The sequence below is a fragment of the Camelina sativa genome, chromosome 8 (assembly GCF_030686135.1).
Source record: "Camelina sativa cultivar CO46 ecotype springtype chromosome 8, ASM3068613v1".
In the NCBI taxonomy this organism is placed as follows: domain Eukaryota; kingdom Viridiplantae; phylum Streptophyta; class Magnoliopsida; order Brassicales; family Brassicaceae; genus Camelina; species Camelina sativa.
This window is the reverse complement of record NC_141887.1, coordinates 21136400-21157502: the sequence shown is the minus strand read 5'-3', so window position 1 is coordinate 21157502 and position 21103 is coordinate 21136400. Positions and strand designations below refer to the sequence as shown.

The 21103-nt window shown below is 36.3% G+C and overlaps 4 protein-coding genes, 1 long non-coding RNA gene and 1 pseudogene across 5 annotated transcripts; 2 read left to right on the top strand and 4 right to left on the bottom strand.

The window, feature by feature from the left end:
- Positions 1-3371: 3371 nt before the first annotated feature.
- Positions 3372-6592, bottom strand: LOC147940258 (uncharacterized). Its single transcript, XM_087463218.1, has 2 exons — positions 6051-6592; positions 3372-5487 (listed from the first exon to the last, which is right to left on the bottom strand). The coding sequence occupies exons 1-2, from the start codon at positions 6159-6161 to the stop codon at positions 4864-4866; spliced, it is 735 nt and encodes a 244-aa protein (XP_087319344.1). The 5' UTR covers positions 6162-6592; the 3' UTR covers positions 3372-4863.
- Positions 6593-6721: 129 nt separating this feature from the next.
- On the bottom strand, positions 6722-8337 carry LOC147940257 (uncharacterized). The gene is made up of 2 exons (XR_015563388.1): positions 7823-8337; positions 6722-7652 (listed from the first exon to the last, which is right to left on the bottom strand). It is a non-coding gene; the product is annotated as an uncharacterized LOC147940257 (long non-coding RNA).
- Positions 8338-8761: 424 nt separating this feature from the next.
- LOC104707449 (ASI1-immunoprecipitated protein 3) lies at positions 8762-12471 on the top strand. Its single transcript, XM_010423801.3, has 8 exons — positions 8762-9331; positions 9906-9968; positions 10053-10772; positions 10928-11059; positions 11347-11430; positions 11639-11698; positions 11799-11885; positions 12031-12471. Exons 1-8 carry the CDS (start codon positions 8924-8926, stop codon positions 12247-12249), a joined length of 1773 nt encoding a protein of 590 aa, XP_010422103.1. The 5' UTR covers positions 8762-8923; the 3' UTR covers positions 12250-12471.
- A 1718-nt stretch (positions 12472-14189) lies between these two features.
- LOC147940256 (uncharacterized) lies at positions 14190-15307 on the top strand (annotated as a pseudogene).
- Positions 15308-15438: 131 nt separating this feature from the next.
- LOC104707448 (cysteine-rich receptor-like protein kinase 34) lies at positions 15439-18187 on the bottom strand. Its single transcript, XM_010423800.2, has 7 exons — positions 17208-18187; positions 16984-17112; positions 16790-16911; positions 16444-16654; positions 16125-16362; positions 15884-16037; positions 15439-15805 (listed from the first exon to the last, which is right to left on the bottom strand). The coding sequence occupies exons 1-7, from the start codon at positions 18022-18024 to the stop codon at positions 15506-15508; spliced, it is 1971 nt and encodes a 656-aa protein (XP_010422102.1). The 5' UTR covers positions 18025-18187; the 3' UTR covers positions 15439-15505.
- Positions 18188-19802: 1615 nt separating this feature from the next.
- On the bottom strand, positions 19803-20790 carry LOC104707447 (putative cysteine-rich receptor-like protein kinase At4g11521). Its single transcript, XM_019228534.2, has one exon. The coding sequence runs from the start codon at positions 20725-20727 to the stop codon at positions 19921-19923; it is 807 nt and encodes a 268-aa protein (XP_019084079.1). The 5' UTR covers positions 20728-20790; the 3' UTR covers positions 19803-19920.
- Positions 20791-21103: the final 313 nt, after the last annotated feature.

The following is a 21103-nucleotide window of genomic DNA, read 5'->3' as shown; positions in this document are numbered from 1 at the left end:
GAAATCTCCATTAAAGCTTCTGACACTTATTCCTGGAAGACGCTGCTAGGATTAAGGCCTCTCGCGGAACATTTCATCAAAGCACAAGTAGGTAACGGCTTAAAAGCTTCCTATTGGTTTGACAGTTGGACTTCCCTTGGTCCCTTGTTGAAGAAACTTGGTAATTTTGGCCCTCGACACTTGCGAATCCCGCTAGATGCACGAGTTGCAGACGGATACAAAGATGGTGACTGGATAATCCCCTTATCTAGATCAGCAGCGGCTACTGCTATTCATGATCATATATCCTCCCTCCCTGCCCCGTCCCTTGATTCTCCAGATGACTTTTTTGTTTGGTCTGTTAATGATGTGGTTTGTCAGGGTTTTTCTTCACCAATGACTTGGGAAGCACTCAGGCCTAAGGTATCGCCGAAGGACTGGGTCCCCTCTGTGTTGTTTAAGGGTGCAATACCTCGGTTTGCTTTCCAAATGTGGATTGCTACACTTGACAGACTACCCACCCGTCAACGCCTCGCAACATGGGGACAACTGAGATCGTCTGAGTGTTGTCTATGTACGATCAAGACGGAGTCAAGGGATCACTTAATGCTCGTGTGTGAGTTCTCAGCCCAACTTTGGAGGATGATCTTCAGCAGACTGTGCCCCCGTCAACGGCTATTCTGTTCATGGAACGAACTCCTCTCCTAGACCAGACAATCTTCAAACTCCGCCCCGGCTCTGTTACGCAAAGTGGTCGCACATGCATCTATCTATAACATTTGGAGGCAAAGGAACAACCTTCTCCATAACTCTTGCAGGCTCGCCCCGTCCATCATCTTCAAGATACTCGACATGGAGGTACGCAACATCATCACAGCAAGAAGACTAAGGAAACATTGGCGAAACCTAATGCTTCTTTGGATCCGTTAACAACCCAAATCTTTGTAACTCTATAGCAGCTTTGTTTTATTTTTTTGCCTAAGCTGCTGTTGTGTAGGTATTACCTTTTGTAAAACCTTTATTCATTACTAATGATATTTACATGTTTAGCAAAAAAAAAAAAAACAAGACAAAAAAAATAATTACTTTTCTCGAACAAGATCTACTTGTTAATGAATTATTAAAAAAAATATATATGTTTAACAGTAGAATTCATATTGATGCAACAAATTTTAGGATCAGAATTTTACTGATTCAAGTGAGCGACCATTTTTTAATTCAACTAATAGAAATAACCTATTACCTACATATCTATTTTGTAATATTTATGTGCCGATATTTATGGTCTATTAATTAGCATACAAATTCATGAAAATTTTATTTATGGTTATAATTAATTCGTTCCTAAAAAAAAAGTTATAATTAATTCATAAATTCGTGTGAAAACTATCAATATTTTTTTTTTCTGCGACGACTTGAACTCATTCGGTGGAGCTACAAACCTCAAACCAAATGAGTTACAAGTTCATGCGAGAATTACCAATATTTTTGGCGATAAATCATAAATGTACTATATTTTGCTTGAATTTTTGATCTTGATATTTTTATAAATATGTTTTTTTTGTCATGATGATCTTTATCGTTCAAAAGATGATGATCTTGCAAATAACATGAATCGTTTGGAATTCCTTTATGAAATATCCAAATTACATTAGTGAGGTAATAAAACTCTGCTAATAACATTTCTAAAATCAACTATATCAATCAAAACCAAAATTTTAAAACTCACCTGAGAGAGGCAAAACAAATGGCAGGTTGAAATTGCAAGATAAGAGAAAATGAAGTTACTCATAGTCTAATATATGCGACTACAAAAACATATAAAACAAGAACAAAAAATAATCAAAATCTTAGTTAGATTGTTAGTTGTTATAAGATCTTTTGCCAATATGAGAATTCAATTGCATAGTCTTGTTGATTTTATCAAAAATATGGAAGATGATTCAACTCAGTTCAAATCTTCTTTGAATTGGTATAGAGAAATCATGACAATTGAACCAAAATTTCGATTAAGAAAATTTGAAGTTTTTGGAGTAATCACTCGTAAAATTGCATTCTTTTTTATTTATTTTTTGTCACAGTTATGAATCGTTTCTGAAGTCGCCTTCATGACTCTCCTTGGAACTTATTCCATAAGATTTTTGAAGTTTTTGCCTTATATCTCACTATAAGCATAATTTATTAGTTATTACTGACAACATGCATTATGCAAATCAAATATATATATCACAAAAAAAAAATTAACACATATCATTAAACTATGTTATGGTCCTAATAGAAATTGGTGTAATATAAGTACAAACCTTCAATTTTTTTATCTCGAATTTGAAGAAGTGACCTACATAAGTTACCATTGTCATATCTGAATTTACCACAATGAATCATTATTATTATCCATGAATGTCCTAAGGAAATAGATTTACTATAATTACATTTTTTCTATGTATTGAGTGATGACTGGTAAGTAATATACAAATATACCACATGAATATTTAAACCTTTCTTGATCCACACATGATAAAAACATAAATCCATACTACTATTTTTGAAGTATATTTTGAAATAAATCATTATTTTCAAAATAATTACAATCTATGTTATTACTTATATCTATATCCAAACAATTTTACGATTATTTCTTTCTACTATCCATATAACCAATAATAATTAGAAGATATTAACATTAATTATAAAATTATAAATATATATATATATATATATATATATATAGTGTTCCACAATTAATAGTGTATATGTAGAATATTTTGTCAATATTTAAAATTATGATTCTCCTATTATCTTTGTTTGATTTTTTGGTTGTGGATCATCGTATAATACATTAATTTAATAATTTTTTTTAAAGATTTATGAATATATTGCTATTATTTTTTATTTTTAAATAATGATACATATTACTCAGTTAATATAAAAAAGTGTGTGTTAAAGTCCCACATGGACTAAAATGTATAGAGAATGATTCAAAGTCATAATACAAATATGATCAAAATAAATCCAAAACTGAATGAGCATGAAGTTTCACTTAATAAATATCCTTTTTTTTTCTTTTTTTTTTTTTTTTTTTTTTTTCAAACAAATGTTATCATTCCATTAAGATAGAAAGTAACATACAAAGTAGGAAGTGTTTTCAGGATACAACATAAAGGGAACAACAAAGAGACATAAGTAGATAGAAACAATCGATAGTAAAAGCTTGAGAGCTATGAACCGCATGCTAGGAAGCAAACTGAGACTTGTGAGATCAAGGCAAATCGATTTTAACTCCATGAGCAGTCAATGGAGGAAGAGGTGGCCATTGTCTTGGGTTATAAGAATCAATAATTACCTCTCATAAGCTCATCTTGCAACTCTAATTCAGAAAGCATCTGTTGAATGGTTGAGACTCCTCTTTCATTGATATTAATTCAATCGTGTAATCTGTCAAACAACTTCTGCATGAATCTAAAACTCTTCCACTTGTGCTGAAGGCAGATTCTTAAGCTACCGATGACACTTGCATAGCAAGTATATCCTTAGCTATTAGAGATAGAACCAGAAACTTTTCATTATTGACTTTCCACCATGATAGCAAATCATACTCTACGCCACTTATAAGATTTGGTTTCTCCACATTTTCTTTCAAGTAAATCTCCAACTCATTAGCTGAATTGTGAATTCCTGTTTTCATAACAATCTCATTCTATACACTGTCCATTGTTTCATAGCCAACACGATTACCAAGAACTGTTCTCTCAGTGAATCCACTTCCAACTTGCTCTTAAGACTGATATGCTCCTAGTCCTTGTTGTGATTGAGAAGATGATCCACTAGTAGTTCTAATCACGGAACTGCTATACTCATCATAGCGATCCTTCAAGATCATGTTGACTGAATCATAAAGATGAGTAGCCTCTGCAGTCTTTTCGCCGTAGAGTGTATCAAAACAGAGCTTCAAATAACTCATCTTCTTTCTAGGATCAAAAACATTAGCCACTATCAACAGTTTGTTCATTTCCATCTTATCCCCAAATGGATCCCAATACTTCCCTAACTTATCTAACATAGCTGAAGCTTTCGTCTGCAGTTCTTCCTCAACTCCAGAACTAACACTTAACGCCGTAATGGTTTTAGTAATGGTGACTATCTCATTGTAGATTTTATGAGAGGCAACACTAGTTGAAGCTGAAAGAACCAATGTAGGCTTGTAAAAAATGATAAGAATCTAAACCAACCTCTCAACTTCATCCTAATGATCTCTAATTGGTGGTCCAATCCTTTTCTTTCCATCCACCTTTTCCTAAAAATAATCATTGTAGGGTTTATCTTCAGCCTCCATCTTCTCAAATGCCAGTCTGAACTTTAGAGCTTGTTCTAACATGAGGTAAGTTGAATTCCATCTTGTCTTCACATCTAAAGGGAGGCTTCCTCTTTTGATCTTTCCTGTGTCAACTCGGAAGTCAAACGACTTGAGTCTGTTTGTTGAAGACCTCACATATTGAATACCATTCCGAATTGCAGACACACTGCTATCTATCTCTTGCAGACCCTCCTTCACAATCAAATTCAGAATATGAGTAGCACATCTCAAATGCAAATATTCACCTTTCAAGACCATTGAATCATCTCCAATCTGCTTCATTGCTTCCTTGAATTTCCTCATCGCTGAACTATTAGCTGTAGCATTGTCCACAGTGATGCAAAAAACTCTCTTTATATCCCACTCAACCAAACACTCAAGCAGAACCTTAGCAATCGTTTTACCTTTATGATCATCAACACTCTTGAATCCTATGATCATCTTCCTTAACCTCCACATAACATCAACAAAATGGGTTGTTATTACCATGTAGCTTGATCCAGTAGTCGGAGCAACCCAAATATCTGTCGTCAGTGACAATCTCTGCTTGTTCTGTCTAAAATCTTCTTCATAGCTACTTTCTTTGTGACATACATCTCATATATGTCGCTTGTGGCTGTTCTCCGAGAATGAGGCTTATACAAATGAACCTTAGAGCAAAAATGTCGAAAAGCTAAACTCTCTACAAAAGACAATGGTAATTCCCCTATAACCAACATCTCATTAACAGCCTCTCTAAAGATTGATTCACAAACCTTACTAACAATTAAACTGCCACCAACACTATCATGAGTAAACACAGTTTGAGTTTTGTCTTGATTAGCACTCTCCCATACCTTGTATGCTTTGCAGGTTTTTCTAATATGATTCTTCAGAGTGCAGGTTCCAGACTTGGTTGGACAAGCCATTTCTTTCTTACAGTGATTGCAGTTGCACTTGTCCGGATTTGCTGCCTGTCTGGTGAAGTGTTCCCAAACCCAAGATCTTGTCTTCTTTATTAACTTAGAACCACTACCTCCTTCTCCTTCACCCTCAATTTCTTTATCTTTCCCCTTTCTTGTCTTTCTAGAGATAGGCGTTTGAACATCATCATCATCATTTGTTGCATCTATCATCGGATCATCATTGTTTGCTTGATTATCACAAGAAGCCATCTGCATCAACATGAAAATCACTGACATTAATATGTGGAACTAGAACAGTAGAAGTTTTAAATAAAACATTACAAGGCACAAAACGTTAAGTTAGAACTAGAATAGTACAAGTTATAAGACAAAATGAAAATCAGAGACATTAATCTGTAGAACTAGAAGTCTAGAACAGCAAAGCAAAGTTTAAAAGAAAACACAGTCACAAGACAGAAAGATTTTGTGTCACAAAGTCACAAACTAATGAATCAAAGTCTCCACATTTGAGTATTTGAGTATTTTTGATTTTTGAGTTTTGAAAACAAAATGAGGAAAAATCGAGAATCAAACAAGTTAGACACTTAGACTACAACATCTAATTCTAATATGAGACAAGACCATACAGATTACAGAATGTCAGAATCCAGTACCCAGAAATCCAACATCTAATTCTAACATGTTTCAGTACCCAAAAATCAATATATAAAACTCGATTAAGACTAAAGTCATCAGTAATCAATGATTAAATTTGGTTTGAATCACAAATAGAAAAATGAAAAACAATAAGAGACGGTGGTGGTGGAATTTACCTCCGATTGGTTTCTTGACAAGGCGGAAGGTGGAGAAGTGACCTCCGGAGATTGAATGGTTTGAGTTAGGGTTTCCAGGTTTGCGTTTGATAATATATTGACCATAGACATAAAGAAAGGCAACAAAAAATTCGATAATCGAGACTAGAAGGAAACTCAATCAAACAATCCTGCCTAACCCTAATTCCTCATGCTCTCATTCTCATAGGCTCATATACAGCGGTGCCGCCCAACCTTAATAGCCGTATAGATCCTATATGCTATATGGTTAACATACGTACGAGCCACTCTTACTAAAACTGGTTTGTGGTCGGAACCCGCAAAATCCAAAAACTCTGCTTCAGAGTTAGGAAAAGAAGCAGACCATTCAGTATTAATCATCACCCGATCCAAACAGCACTTTATCGTATGATCATATCGTTGTTCAACCCAAGAGAATCTATCCCCTCTTGATCTAAGATCGTGTTAGTCACAAGTGGAAACAATATTTCTAAAGTCTCTCAAACTTCCTTCACATATTTCTGGTCCCCCTATTTTTTCACTATTAGATAAGATTTCATTGAATTCACCTATTAACATCCACGCATCATGACGAGTAGTTGAGATTCGTTGAAGATGTTCCCAAAATATATGTCTTAGGCTTTGATTTGGATCACCATAAACACAGGATAAGTAGAAAGAAACATCTTCATAATTAATAAGTACATCAATGAGGCGTTCATCTTGATAGTTATGGGACACCGAAACGGTGTTCTTCCACATCAAAGCTAAATCCCCACTTCTCCCTATCGGAGGTTGTGTTATTACATTAGGAAATCCTAAAACACACGCTAAATCACGAACAACATCACACCTATTTAGAGTTTCTATTAAAAACAACACATCACACTTAGTTATACTACATAAACGAACTAAACGAGAATGAGTCAGCGGCACACCAATGCCCTGACAGTTCCAGAAGACGACTCTCATGTTGGTTTTGGGGGTACCGAGCCCCCCACGCCACTGTCGAATCCCTTGGTGATAGGGCAAGAGCCATCAGATTCTGCAGACTTCTCTCTTTTGCGGATTCGACTTAGGACCGCGAAATCCTCTGCTGCTTCATTAGTTGGTACAGTTCTTCATATGCCATAGGTTTCCTCTTGGAAATCTGACTTGATCTTGTGCTAGTTGTGGTATCAGACAACACAACATTCCTATTGTTCTGTGCCATTCCCACGAGTTTGGTGTGAAGGTATCGTAGTCTCTCTGCAGTGAGTTCTGTATACTTAAAGAAACTTGGAAGGCTCAACGATCCCTGATGGAGAGTGAGATGGTGCTTTTGAATTAGAGGCCAAACAACAATCAAGCATGGCAGCGTCTAGTTGCAGAGGTTGATGAACAACATCACTTGGTTCCCCTGGAGGAGTGTTAATGTTATGGTCATGGGGATTGTAGCCTTCATCATCGTCATCATCACTGGACTCCAGAGGAGGATCATCAAAGTTGATAGCACATTCCTTGATATCGTGTTTTAGAGATCCACACTAGGTGCAAAACTTCCTTAGTCTCTCAAAGTGGAACTTGATAATGGTGTTCTCATCAATCCCAAATTGAAAGTTCCTGCAAAAACGAAGTGGAGAGTCAATATCGCAATCAATTTTAACACGCACCTTATCAGCAGCCGGTGCATTTTTATTGAAATCAACTGTCGTAACATGTCCCAACTGACTCCCAACACTCATAGCCATATCATTGGAAAGATACAACAAAGGGATCCCAATAATTTGGACCTAGAACAGGATGATTCTCATTTCTGCCTGAGAGATGTTAGGGTACGAACGATGAACCGTCACCATCCAATCGTTAAACGCCCAAGGACCACGGCGAAGCACTAGATTCATTGCTTCCTCCGTTTGGAAAATGAAAAAGGCCTTCCCATTCCCAAGTAGTATTCCAAAACATTGGGTAGTGAAGCCCCAAATCTAAAACTTGCATCGATTTCCGCAGATTGTCACTTATTGTTATGGTAATTCCTTGAACTGGCTTTGTGGTAGAGGATGATTGTAGAAAAGAGATGATCTTCCTCGCTTTAAATAGGTTAGGCCATGGCGGTTTCTTATGGTAGTTTTTCTCCGTAGGACACGGAGACAAGGAACTGCCATTCGGTTGAGAAAGCAGAAAGAAACCGCCGTATTTGATCACATAAACACGGACCAAATTGGTCGGAAAAATTCTTTATTGGAGAAATTAGAAATTGGATGTTGAAAAACCCAGAATCGCACTCGGGATCGCCCTGAGAGAGAACAGATGCCATTCGGAACATGTTATATATATATATATATATTTTTTTTTTTTTTTCAATAAATACTTTAGACAAAATTATAATCTTAGTAACCACACCTACATAGTTGTCCACATAAATTTTATTAATGATTTTATCTCATAAAAGAAATAAAATTTAAATTTTATACATGTGTAAGAAAATATTTTTAGAAAAGTTATCCATATATCCTTAATTTCTATATAAGAAAGTTAATATTTATTGTGCAAAGATAATATAAGCTAATTGAAGTATACTAAAGAAAATTAAGTTAAATTAGAAATGTGTTTTTACATAAAACTTGGAAAAAATCTCCAAATTTTAGGATTTCATTTATCTAATCTATTAGTAAAAATTAAAAAACCTCTAAAGTCCAAACTTAAGTAAACTAATTTATCAAGTAGTCATTATAAATAGGCAACAGAGGAACCATGCTATTTCAGTATTTCTCATTACCTCAATCTGAAAGTAATAAAATTAAAAAAAAAATATAAACATTAAATAAAAAAATCTAATTTTTTGTATAAATTTACTAATTTTTTATTTTTCCGATTTCTCGAAGAAGAAAACGATGGTGTTGTCTCGGCGATTCGCTCAAGTGTCGAGTGATGAAGACGACGATGTACCGATCACTAGGTCTAAGGGAAGGAACTCGACGAGTTCTGAGGAGATTTTGGGGAAACGGAAGAAGCGTAAGACGGTGAAGCTCTACGAAGAGATAGAAGAGAAGGAATCGGAGAGGAAGAGGAAGAGAAAGGGGAAGAAAGGGGATGACGGTGACGAGGATATGATGAGGGAGGAAGAGGAGGAAGAAACGCCTCCGGAGGCTGAAGAAGAAGAGCAAGAAGAAGAAGAAGAAGAAGAAGAGAAGCCTGATGATGCGAGTCCTGTTGGTGATTCGGTTAAGGTTACGGGTAAAGGAAAAGGGAAAAGAACTCATTTTTTGCAATTTGAGTATGATGGCAACAAATATGATGTGGTGAGTTTGTTGCGTTTTTATCTCTAGGGTTTCTGATTTTGATTGGTTTTAGATTGATGTGCTCAAATTGAGCTTGTGGGTTTTGTTGTACATGTTCTGATCCAATTTTGTAGATTTGGAATTGAGGGTTGGTTGAGATTTTTTCCCCCAATTGGGTCTGTTTTGCTGGCTGTTGTTACATTGTTGTGGACATTGAAATCTAGGGTTTTAAGGAATTTTGATGTCTGTATGACATTAGAATGTGTTAGCCGCTTTTGGTTTACTGGGAACCTCAGATGATGTAGAGTGTCAGCAATAGATGCTTTTGTTAAAAACTGGCCTTGTACGCTTATGGTTGTTGTCATTTGTTGGGCACTCATCGATGTGTCACTGTGTCTCGGTTTTTGGTGTTTTCTGACTGCATAGTCTAGAGACTCTTGAGATTTTACTTTCACATCATGTTTTTTCTTGCACCTGAATGGTTAGGATTGGATACACGTTTGTCATGAGTGTTCATATATTTTCTGGCTGATTTAATGCTCGGGACCTTTGGGACATTTGCTTCTAGTCTCGCTTACACTCCCTTTTTGTGTAGGAGGATCCGGTGTTGTTGGTTCCTGAGGACAAAAGTCAAAAACCATATGTTGCAATTATCAAGGTACTGGTGTGTTAAAATTTATATTCGGTTTTTTAGTTTTTGTTGTATCATCCACTTGGAAATAAAGCTCCGGTTTTTTGACAGGATATTACGCAAACTAAAGATGGAAGCATGATGATTCTGGGACAGTGGTTTTATCGCCCAGAAGAGGCAGAGAAAAAGGGTGGTGGAAACTGGCAATCGAGTGATACACGAGAGCTGTTCTACAGTTTCCATCGTGATGAAGTGCCAGCAGAGTCTGTGATGCACAGATGTGTTGTTTACTTTGTCCCGGCCCATAAACAACTTCCGAAGCGCAAAAATAACCCTGGATTTATTGTACGGAAGGTCTATGATACTGTTGAAAAGAAGCTGTGGAAGCTGACTGACAAAGACTATGAAGACTCAAAACAACATGAAATCGACCTTCTTGTCCAAAAGACGATGTCGCAATTGGGTGATCTTCCAGACCTTGAATCTGAGGAAATTCTTTTTGACCAGGAGAATATGTTGAAGGCGAAAAGATCTTTTCGGAAAGCCAATATAAGTCCTGTCGATGTTAGAAGGGAGGAAGACTCCTCTCTAAAGGCTGAAACTCCTGGAAGTGGTGCGGGTATATCATCAGAGCATTATGCTATCTTAGAAAAGTTTGATTCACTAACAGGTGATGCTCATCGTGACAAGTGTTTGGGGAAGCTTCTGGAGGCAGTCCAACACGTATGTTATATTCCTCAGAACAAACCAGCTGGCGACGATGCAAAGATGGGTTCAAATGGATCCCATCTTGAACATGATGAGAAAGATACAAAGGCTGAAAATGGAAAGGTATTAACTAAACGTTTCAATCATTTTGATCACCCTATATATTCTCCCTCTTCATACAGTCACCTTTCACATTCTTTCCTACCAGAATTGACCAAATTACATATTAAGGATTCAGTAATTGCTGGAATAACTCTTTCGTTTAAACTGATTGGCAGGATGAGAATTTTCTCTGGCCAGATGCTGCTGTTCCTCCAGTGTGTGCTCTTGAGAATGCTTCACATGCTTCTCTTGCATCGGATTATCAGAAATACAACCAAAAGATGAGGACACTGGTTTTCAATCTCAAGGTTAGAATCTGCATTGCCATTTCATTACTTTTTCTCCCCCAACTGACCGTACTGGAATATTTGTACATGTATGCTCCTTATTCGTGAAAGTTGATAAATGAGTTTAATATGACATGGTAAAATATCAATATGTAATGATTGGTTGATTACTGGACTTCTCATCCGAACAGTAATATGTATGTTCATATTTGAGTCTTTGTGGAGGTTCTCAATTTGCTGCCTTAAACATCACTTTTGCGTTTCTTCTACGTATTTAATAGTAAAATTTGATTTTGTTTTGTCTGCAGAACACCGCACTGCTGGCTAGACGACTGCTCAATGGGGAGTTAGAGCCTGCAAAGATTTTGAACATGTCACCCACGGAGTTAAAGGTTACAGACTTTTTCTGTTACATATATGCACACATATTATTATCTGATCTCCCCCTTTTGTCTTCAGCTTCCTTTCTTAATTTCACTGGCATAGGTTTTAATTTCAGATCTCTTCTGAATGATGTTACTCTGTTCCATAGTAAGAAAGCATTAGTGAGTATATCTTACATCTTAAAATGACTAAAAAGTGAGTTTTTCTGCGATTCAGGAGGGTCTAACTGCTGACGAAACAACAAAGAAGGAGCCTGATGAGGCGGATCGCATGCAGGTCTTTTATTTTTCTGAAAATTTAGTTTTCAAATTGGTTTGCTGGATTTAAGTTTGGAATTGTCTATGACTATAATATCATGTGTTTGTTTCGGATACAGATGACTGATGCAAGATGCTCGAGATGCAATCAATTGACAGTGGGCCTGCGGGATATTATCCAAGCTGGGCATGGAGACCGCTATCAGGTTCTTATGCTTTTCCATATTACGCAGTCTATATCCTTGGATAAAAGACAATTTGCTAAACCTATAAGCCAGGGACATCATATACCATGATCTTCTTCTCTTACTGTACCCTAATAATCACATTCTGCTTCTGTTTTGCATCTAGCTGGAGTGTGTTGACTGTGGCTATTCTTGGTACGCCTCAAGGGATGAGGTTTCAACTCTGACAATAGGCATAGAAAAACCTGCCCAAGGCACAGAGAAAGAGGATACTGAGAAGAATTTGACCAGTCCTCGTGAAACTGAGAAACCAAAAGACGAAGCCTTGAAGACCAATGACTCAAATGCTGACAACAATCCAGAAGCCTCCAAGAAACCAGAGTAAAGGTGTTCCAACTTTCAATCGTATGTTTAGAGTTTCAGATGTGAATTCGAACTGGGTTTCACTTTTAACAGTTGGTTAACCGTACAGATAAGTCGGATAATAAAGCTTATTATGACAACAGAACTAAGACTGGTTACGGGCATATATCAATTGTCACTTAGCTTTATTTTCTTGTAGTTTTTTCAACAGTTGTCTATCTTATAGAACTTTATTTCCTTGCAACATCTTTCTCATTAACTGTCTCTTTGTCTTTGTCGACGATCGTTCCATGTTTGTCGACCATACACAGTCCGATGCGGGGAAGTAGATAGAGAGACGCAAGTTAGTGTCACCCATAATGTATTGTCTCTTTATTGTGCTCAAAGCTTTACTTATAACCATACGATGACCGTCCCAATACGACTGTAACTAACATCTTTAACTTCACCTTGCATTTGATCTTGAACACCACTTCATCTTGTTCTGAAGATTTTGATTACCTTTTGACTGCAATATAAGTTTAAATGACGGTGAAGAAATTTTTGAAATCATTGAAGAAGACGACATTGTGTTCATGAAACGAGGTTGTTCTTAATCAAAAGCTTTAGCAGATAAATCTAGTTAGGGTGCTCGGGTTTGTCTCAAATACATCAACAAGTTTCCCCCCAAAAAAAACTTATATTGATTGGTTCCTATATGGTTTTTTTTTTTTTTTTTTGACAATCAGTTCCTATATGGTTTAGAAATTTGTTTTCATTGTTTTTTCTTTAGATGATACGAGTCTATGTCATATTCTTACTAATGGTATAGTTTTTTTTTTTGCTAAGATACTAATGGTATAGTTATAGTACATGAATGTTAATGCAGACATTGCAATGAAAGCGTACATCTATATTGGGCTGATACGGTACAAGTTCATCGAAGTGAACTAAACTTCTAAAAACATTTTCCCTATTAATATATAGGGGATATATTTTTCGGATAGATCGCTTTAATCATAAAGATAAAAAGATCAGTTATGCTGCCTGACTGGAGGAGAAAGAGACTTGGAAGGAGTATTACTTTATAACTTTTCCAAATCTTAGATTCAACTTTTTCTTCTTCATTCTTGAACATGGAATCTGAGGGAATGTCACTATCGTTGATCCACGAGCATATTATGATGCCTTTGAATGATCTGCGGAAAGGTGATTGCTGTGGACGCTTTGGATTTAACAGTGGTGGCTAATACTGCCAAAGCTGCGACTTCTTTGTTCACAGGAAATGTGTTGACGAGTCCTCTAAATATATTGTACATCCATCTCACGCTCTTCACACTCTTAAGCTTCAAAGTAAACCACACCATTTATGTAATGTATGTTACAGGAGCATCGTGAATCTATTCTATCGTTGTGAGATCTGTGACTTCGATGTAGATCTATACTGTGCCAAGTACCCACCACCAGAGGTTATTGATATTTCGGGCACGCATCGCCACAAGCTCACCCTATTCAAGAAGCGGACCAAGTTCAACTGTGATGTTTCCTTACAAATGCCATGAATGTGATCTAGCATTCCCTGTGGATTGCGTATGGAATCCGTCGGAGGCAAAACACCCCTCAGAGGTAAACCACACTTACCACCACTTACACCCTCTTAAGCTACACATAGGTCAACCACCAGACTACTCGGATGGTAAATGTCGTCTTTGCGCAAGATAGATTAATGATAGATTGTTTTATCATTGTTCTTCTTGTAACTTCAGCTTGGATATCAGATGTGTTTTTAACCCACCACTGCAATCTATTATGGATTTGAAAGTTCATGCTCACCAACTCACTCTTCTCCCAAGACTAGACTCTTTTACATGTAATGCTTGCGGGCTGAAGGGAGATCGAAGCCCTTACATATGTTTTCAATGTGGTTTCATGGTCCACCAAGATTGTCGTTCCCTTATACGCCTCATAAACATCAATCGGCATGATCTCCGTGTTTCTCGCACTTCTGTTCTTGGTGTTGTGAACTCTGTATGTGGAGTTTGTCGTCAGAAGGTGGATTGGACTTGGGGCGGGTACTCTTGTCATAGGTGTCCTCAATATGTCGTTCATTCGAAATGTGCTACCAGAAAGGACGTGTGAAACGGGAAAGAACTCGAAGGAGTTCCTGAAGAGACAGAAGATATAGAGCCATATATGGTAATAGATGACAACACAATACAACATTTCAGCCACAAAGAGCATTACCTAAGATTTCACGTTAATGGTCTTCTCTGCGAGGAAAGCAAGCAGTGCAGAGCTTGCACCCATCCCATTTGTCTGCAAGCCTTCTATGGTTGTATCGATTGTGATTTCACCCTTCACCAAACCTGCGCTGAATCTCCTAAAAAGAAATGGCATGTGCTGCATAATGAACGTCTTACTTTATTTACAAGAAAGGCCAAATTCTTTTGGTGTGAAGCTTGTAACAGAATGTCCAATGGTTACATGTATGGATGTACCAGTGTGGAGATATGAAGTTAGATGTTCTGTGTGGTTCAATTTCAGAGCCTTTTGTCCATCCAAGCCATCCCCATCATCCTTTACATTACATTCCACCTGTGGAAAAAAAACTATGCAATGGTTGCAACAGTTGGGCATTTATAGTTCTTACGTGCTTTGAAAATGGTTGCGGATTTGTCTTAGGCTTCGATTGCGCCACTTTACCACTTCTGGTAAAGCATAGAGTAGAAGATCATCCTCTCTCACTATGCTATGGCGAAAAGGCAAGTGGCAAATACTGGTGTGACATTTGAGAGAAAGAAACGAACCCAAAAACATGGTTCTACACATGTAAAGATCACCAAGCTAGTTTGCATACGAAGTGCGTGCTGGGAGACTTTTCAGGGCTCATGCCAAGAAGCACCATAAACTATTACGACATATCATATGAGGTAGTGCTCAGTAATAGCCTATCTCGTCCATTTTGTATGGTGTGTGAGTTGCGTTGCATGTTCCCAATCTTCTTGAAGATGCTTGGAACCACAGATCTATACATTTGCTCTTTAGACTGCGTAGATCTGTGCAGGTTTCAGAAGAAGTTAATGAGCATAGTGAAGATGTAGATTGTTAAAACCCAAAAATGAATATATATTCGTTAAAAAATTTATTTCCACTATTAGTTGCTTTCTTTTAATAGAGTCATTTGGTTTCGTTAGAGTCATTTAGTTCATTTAGTCATAAAATAGAGAACTAATAAAGCAAGAGAAGATGTTGATATTTTCATTACAGTTCCAGTACATATTATTTTTGAAAACCATTGGTTAACGAGGCTCTAAATCTGTGATGGATACATCATTGATAGAACCGGGAGTAGACATGCTTGTGGTTTGTTCACTCCTGTTTGAGAGGCAAAAGCCGGGTGCTCGAGGCACAAGTAAAGTGGCTGTGTTACTAGTGAGCATCATGATTATTCCTGGCAACGTTGGTCGATCAGCGGGATCTTCTTGAACACATAAAAGTGCCATATGGATGCATCTAGTAGCCTCAATACAATTATAGCTTTCTCCTATGGCTGGATCCACCAGTTCTAAATGTGACCCGTTTCTCCAAAGCCTCCAAGCCTAAAACAAGTGATAAATTCAAATAATATATTTTGGCTTATTTATATACACTCATGTGGCTGAAAAGATTATACTCACATGTGTGACCAAATTGCCACCAGAATCATCAATGTGGCAGAAGCTGCGGATCATTTTGCCACTTATAATCTCCAGGATCAATATTCCAAAGCTATAGACATCAGATTTCATGGAGAAATAACCGTGCATTGCATACTCTGGTGACATGTAACCACTGCAAAATAAAGAAACACTCTTTAGCTAGCCTACTTGAATTATTCAACAGTTTTTTTTTCTAGTTATTTTTTGATAGAGATTTTACTAAGTTCCAACGATTCTTCTTGTGCTGGCTTGACTCTGATCAACTCCAAATATCCTTGCCATACCAAAATCTGCGATTTTGGGATTCATATCGGCATCTAAGAGAATGTTACTCGCTTTGAGATCACGGTGTATGATTGTAAGCCGTGAATCTTGATGAAGATATAGAATTCCCCGAGCAATGCCTCCAATAATGTTGTACCGTCTTGTCCAGTCTAGTTTTCCTTGCTTTTCAAGATCTATAAATTGCATAGATAGAAATCATTAGCTACAGAAAGACTACTCGAAACTTGCAAATATCAATTTAGCTCATATCATACCGAACAAGAAATAGTCGAGGCTTTTGTTTGGTACAAACTCGTAGACGAGAATCTTTTCGTCTCCTTCCAAACAAAATCCAAGAAGCCTAACCAGATTCCTATGCTGAAGCTTCGTTACAAGAACAGCCTCGTTCTTGAACTCTTGTGCGCCTTGTCCTGATGTTTTTGACAGTCTCTTTACCGCTACTTCAGTTCCATCCAAAAGTGTTCCCTAAAACAATTAAGATGAATCAAACATCATATCCGCTTTACTTTAACAATGTATTTGTTCAACTTCATACAGAGTAGTTGCAAACCAGAGAAAATAAAAACTTATTTTTTTGAATAAAAAGTAAAAACTTATTACCTTGTAAACTTTACCAAATCCACCTTGTCCGATCATATTACTTTCCACAAAGTTATCAGTTGCATCTTGAATTGTCTTAAAACTGAATTGCATTGAGTGTGTGCTGGTGATCTGGTCACCAGCTGCATAAAGAAAGTGAAATCATCAAATTTTCTTCCACAATTTGTAGCTAAAAAAAAGGAAGAGTAACCAACCTTGAACTTCAACTGTTTGGTATGATTTTTTTCTCCTGCAAACTGCAAATCCCACAAGAAGCAGTACCAAGATTACAACCGTAGAGATAGTAACTGCCACAATAATCCCCGTCGAATTTTTCTTTTTGTCTGAAACCATCAACAATCATTGCAAACATGTGACTTAGTTTCAGTTTTCAATAGATTCTTTACTAAGAATTATTATAGTACAAAGGCGATATTACCTTTTCCAGTTGTATTTGTGCGACCGCTTACCGGTGGCTGAGGTAAAACCGGCGGTGACAATGTAACATTTTCAAAAGCACCAGCAAAAGGATACAAATCCCACCGGATAAAGCAAAATGGTCTTACAAAAGCACCACCCTTATTACCGCGACAACATTTCTTGTAATCAACAACAGTTTTCTTCAGACAATACTCACAATCCCCTGAAGAAACGTCTGGCGTACATTGCACCATTGCGTATATGGTTTGGAAAGTTGTCAATGAAGCAACGTCAGATGCATAGTACTTATGCCCAAATGATGATGATTCATGAGTGATCGAAGAAGCTGCTGTTATCGTACGGGACATTAACTCTTCCCAGACTCTATCAAATAGTGTCAAATCAACATCGATAGGTGCAGGATTGGACACCGATTTAGAGGGTTCCATAATGAGTGATCCTGATCCAGAGAAGGAAATGTTGGAATAACGTACCATACAACAATCTGGCCATACATAACCAACTGTTTGGTTAGGACAGCTTCGTAACAAGCCGTCTGATGAGCCTTTGATACATTTTGAACAAGCCTCTGGCTCAGTTCCAGGGATACACATGCCAATGATGAAGAGTTGGTTAGGATTCTGGCCGATGGAGGTGTTATAGAAGCCGTTGTGAGTTGTGACATTAGAAGCAATATTTGAGAGAACTCGACGACGGTTTAGGTCAAAAGTACTATTGGGTTCAAAGTATCCATTGAAGCAAGTTTGTGCAGAAAGGGTGTCTAAGTTTATGAGGAAAAACAAGAATATTGGTAAAAATAGAGTCTTGAGCTTCATTCTTTCAAGATCAGATGATAGAATCAAGAATGTTTTTTTTTTTTTTTTTTTTTTTTGCAAAGAGAATCAAGAAGTTAAATTAAGCTTTCAAAAGTTAAGAAGTTATATTAAGTTAAATCAATAATTAAGAATGCCTTTTTTTCTTTCAAAATTTCGAATTTTCAAGTCCATTGAATTTTTCATGTTCAATGAAATACCGTGTGTATTGAATTTTCCAAATCCTAAAAGACGCCAAAGACAGACTTTACTCTGAATGATGGACCCATACACTCTCAATGGATCTCATCAAGAACTTGAAAGAGATGGTTGAGGAAAAGTAAGCAAAATCAGATTGTGAAACGACGTATCGTTTGAAAATACAAAACAAGACAAAAACCAAAAAAAAAAAACAGAGGAAAAGACTTAGACTCGTTAGCAGAGTAAACAATATTAAGTTTGGCATCAATGGTAAACAAACAAACTTTTGAACCCTAAGCATACGTTTACTTAGTTTTCAGTTCATACAAAATAACCTCAAATTGATTTCAAATATAGCGAAAAGCAACCTTAAATCGCACAGTTCTCTTCTCTATAAATAGGCCTGGGCATAAAAACCGTACCCGAATACCCAACCCAGAACCCGACCCAAAAAAGCAGGTTCGGGTTGGGTACGGGTTTGCCTATAAAACCCTATTGGGTTCTATTTTCTAATATCCGTGGGTTCGGGTTAGGGTCAGGTAATATTTGGTACCCGTTTGGGTACCCATTAAATCCGAACATATAAACATATTTATAATATTTATCATTAATATAATGCAATTATCCCAAAATTATGATTATAATTTTGAATATTTTATTTAGTTTTATACCTAAATATCAAAAATAATCAAAATATCTAAAATATTTTGTTATGTAAGTCAAAATTTAACTAAATTTATTTAAATTTAATTACATTTATTTCGGGTACCCGGTAGTTCGGGTACTAATCGGGTTCTAAAATTTGTAACCCAAACCGACCCGAATCCGATAGTACCCAAACCGAACCGAACCCATATATCTAAAAATACCCAATGAGTTCTATTTTTCTAAACCCGTTTACCCGAACCCGAATGGGTAATACCCGAACCCGAACGGGTTACCCGAATGCCCAGCCCTATCTATAAAGTGTCAAATTATCTCTAATATTATTTTAAACTTTCAAAAATTTTAATTCATTATGTCAAAGTACTCCCTTTGTTCCAAAATATAAGAGTTTTTGGCTAAAAAACACAAAGATTAAAAACAAGAAATATTGTATTATTTAACAAAGATCAACAAATTGAAAAAAATACTACAAAATTTAAATAATTAAAGGTATTAAATGAATATAAAAAGTAAATAGAAACTTAAAAACATCTTATAAAAAATAACAAACAAAAAAAACTAAAAGATCTTATATATTGGAACAGAGGGAGTATAATTAAACGGTTCAATTAGAAAATCGTATTAAACATGTATATATTTTTATATTTTGATGTTTATTAAGATAATCTTATATTTAGATTTTGATTTAATTTGATATTATTTAACCAATATAGGACACTGAACACATAGTTGTTGCTTTATTAATTAAGTAATACATGTTTATTTTAAAATTTGAATCACAACAAATGCAGAAAATTCAGATTATTATTGAAGTTTCTAAATTGAATCCAAAGCTTCATCAATCTTTTATTTTTCAAATTTAATTTACTTCGAAAAATGAATTTTAATAAAATGAGTTTGATCGTTAGATCAAAACACAAAACATGATCTAATACCATGTAAATGGATAGTATTGTATTATTGAGTGGAAAGGGTACAACATATAATCATTTAACATAATTGAAAAGATTACACAGAATAATATAATTAATATATACTAGAGTGATTGAATAATCATAGGTGATATGATGATATACTTTCTTTAATAGATGGTGACGAAGGCGGTGGCGATGTAACATTTTCAAAAGCTCCAGCAAAAGGATACAAATCCCACCGGATAAAGCAAAATGGTCTTACAAAAGCACCACCCTTGTTACCACGACAACATTTCTTATAATCAACAACAGTTTTCTTCAGACAAAACTCACAATCCCCTGAAGAAACGTCTGGTGTACATTGTACCATCGCGTATATGGTTTGGAAAGTTGTCAATGAAGCAACCTCAGCTGCATAGTACATATGCTTAAATGATGATGATTTATGAGTGCTCGAAGCTGCAGTTATCGTACGAGACATTAACTCTTCCCAGATTCTATCAAACAATTTCAAATCAACACCGATAGGTGCGGGATCAGACACTGGTTGAGACGGTTCCATAATGAGCGATCCAGAGAAGGAAATGTTGGAATAACGTACCATACAACAATCTGGCCACACATAACCAACTGTTTGGTTAGGACAACTTCGTAACAAGCCGTCTGTTGAACCTTTGATGCAATCTGAACAAGTCTCTGGTTTAGTTCCAGGGATACACATGCCAATAATCAAGAGTTGATTAGGATTTTGGCTGATGGAGGTGCTGTAGAAGCCGTTGTGAGCTGTGACCTTAGAAGCAAGAGTAGAGAGAATTAGACGACGGTTTATGTCAAAAGTACTATTGGGCTTAAAGTATCCATTGAAACACGTTTGTGCAGAAACAGAATCTAAGGTTATGAGGCAAAACAAGAAAATTTGTAAAAGTAAAGTGTTGATCAGCTCCATTCTCTCAAGGTTAGAAGCTAGAAGCTAAGCATCAAATACCGTGTATATCCTCTTTGAAGAAAATATGAAATTTTATTGACAGTTTCGTTGAATTTTCCATACACCCAAACGTGACAAGAACAGTTTGAAAGAGATGGTTGGGAAAAATTAAGCAAGTTGAATGTGAAATGGTCTGAAAAATCCGTGTTATGTTACTATCGTCTCTACAAAATCAAACAAATTAAAATTTTGGAGTTAACAATATCTAAAATTTGGATTCAATAGCAGCCGCAAATGCAGAAAAATAGTTTCTCTGGACATATGTCACATATATATAAGTTATAACTAAAAGTATTAAATTTACATTATAAAAATATACTATAGAACAGTTTTATAT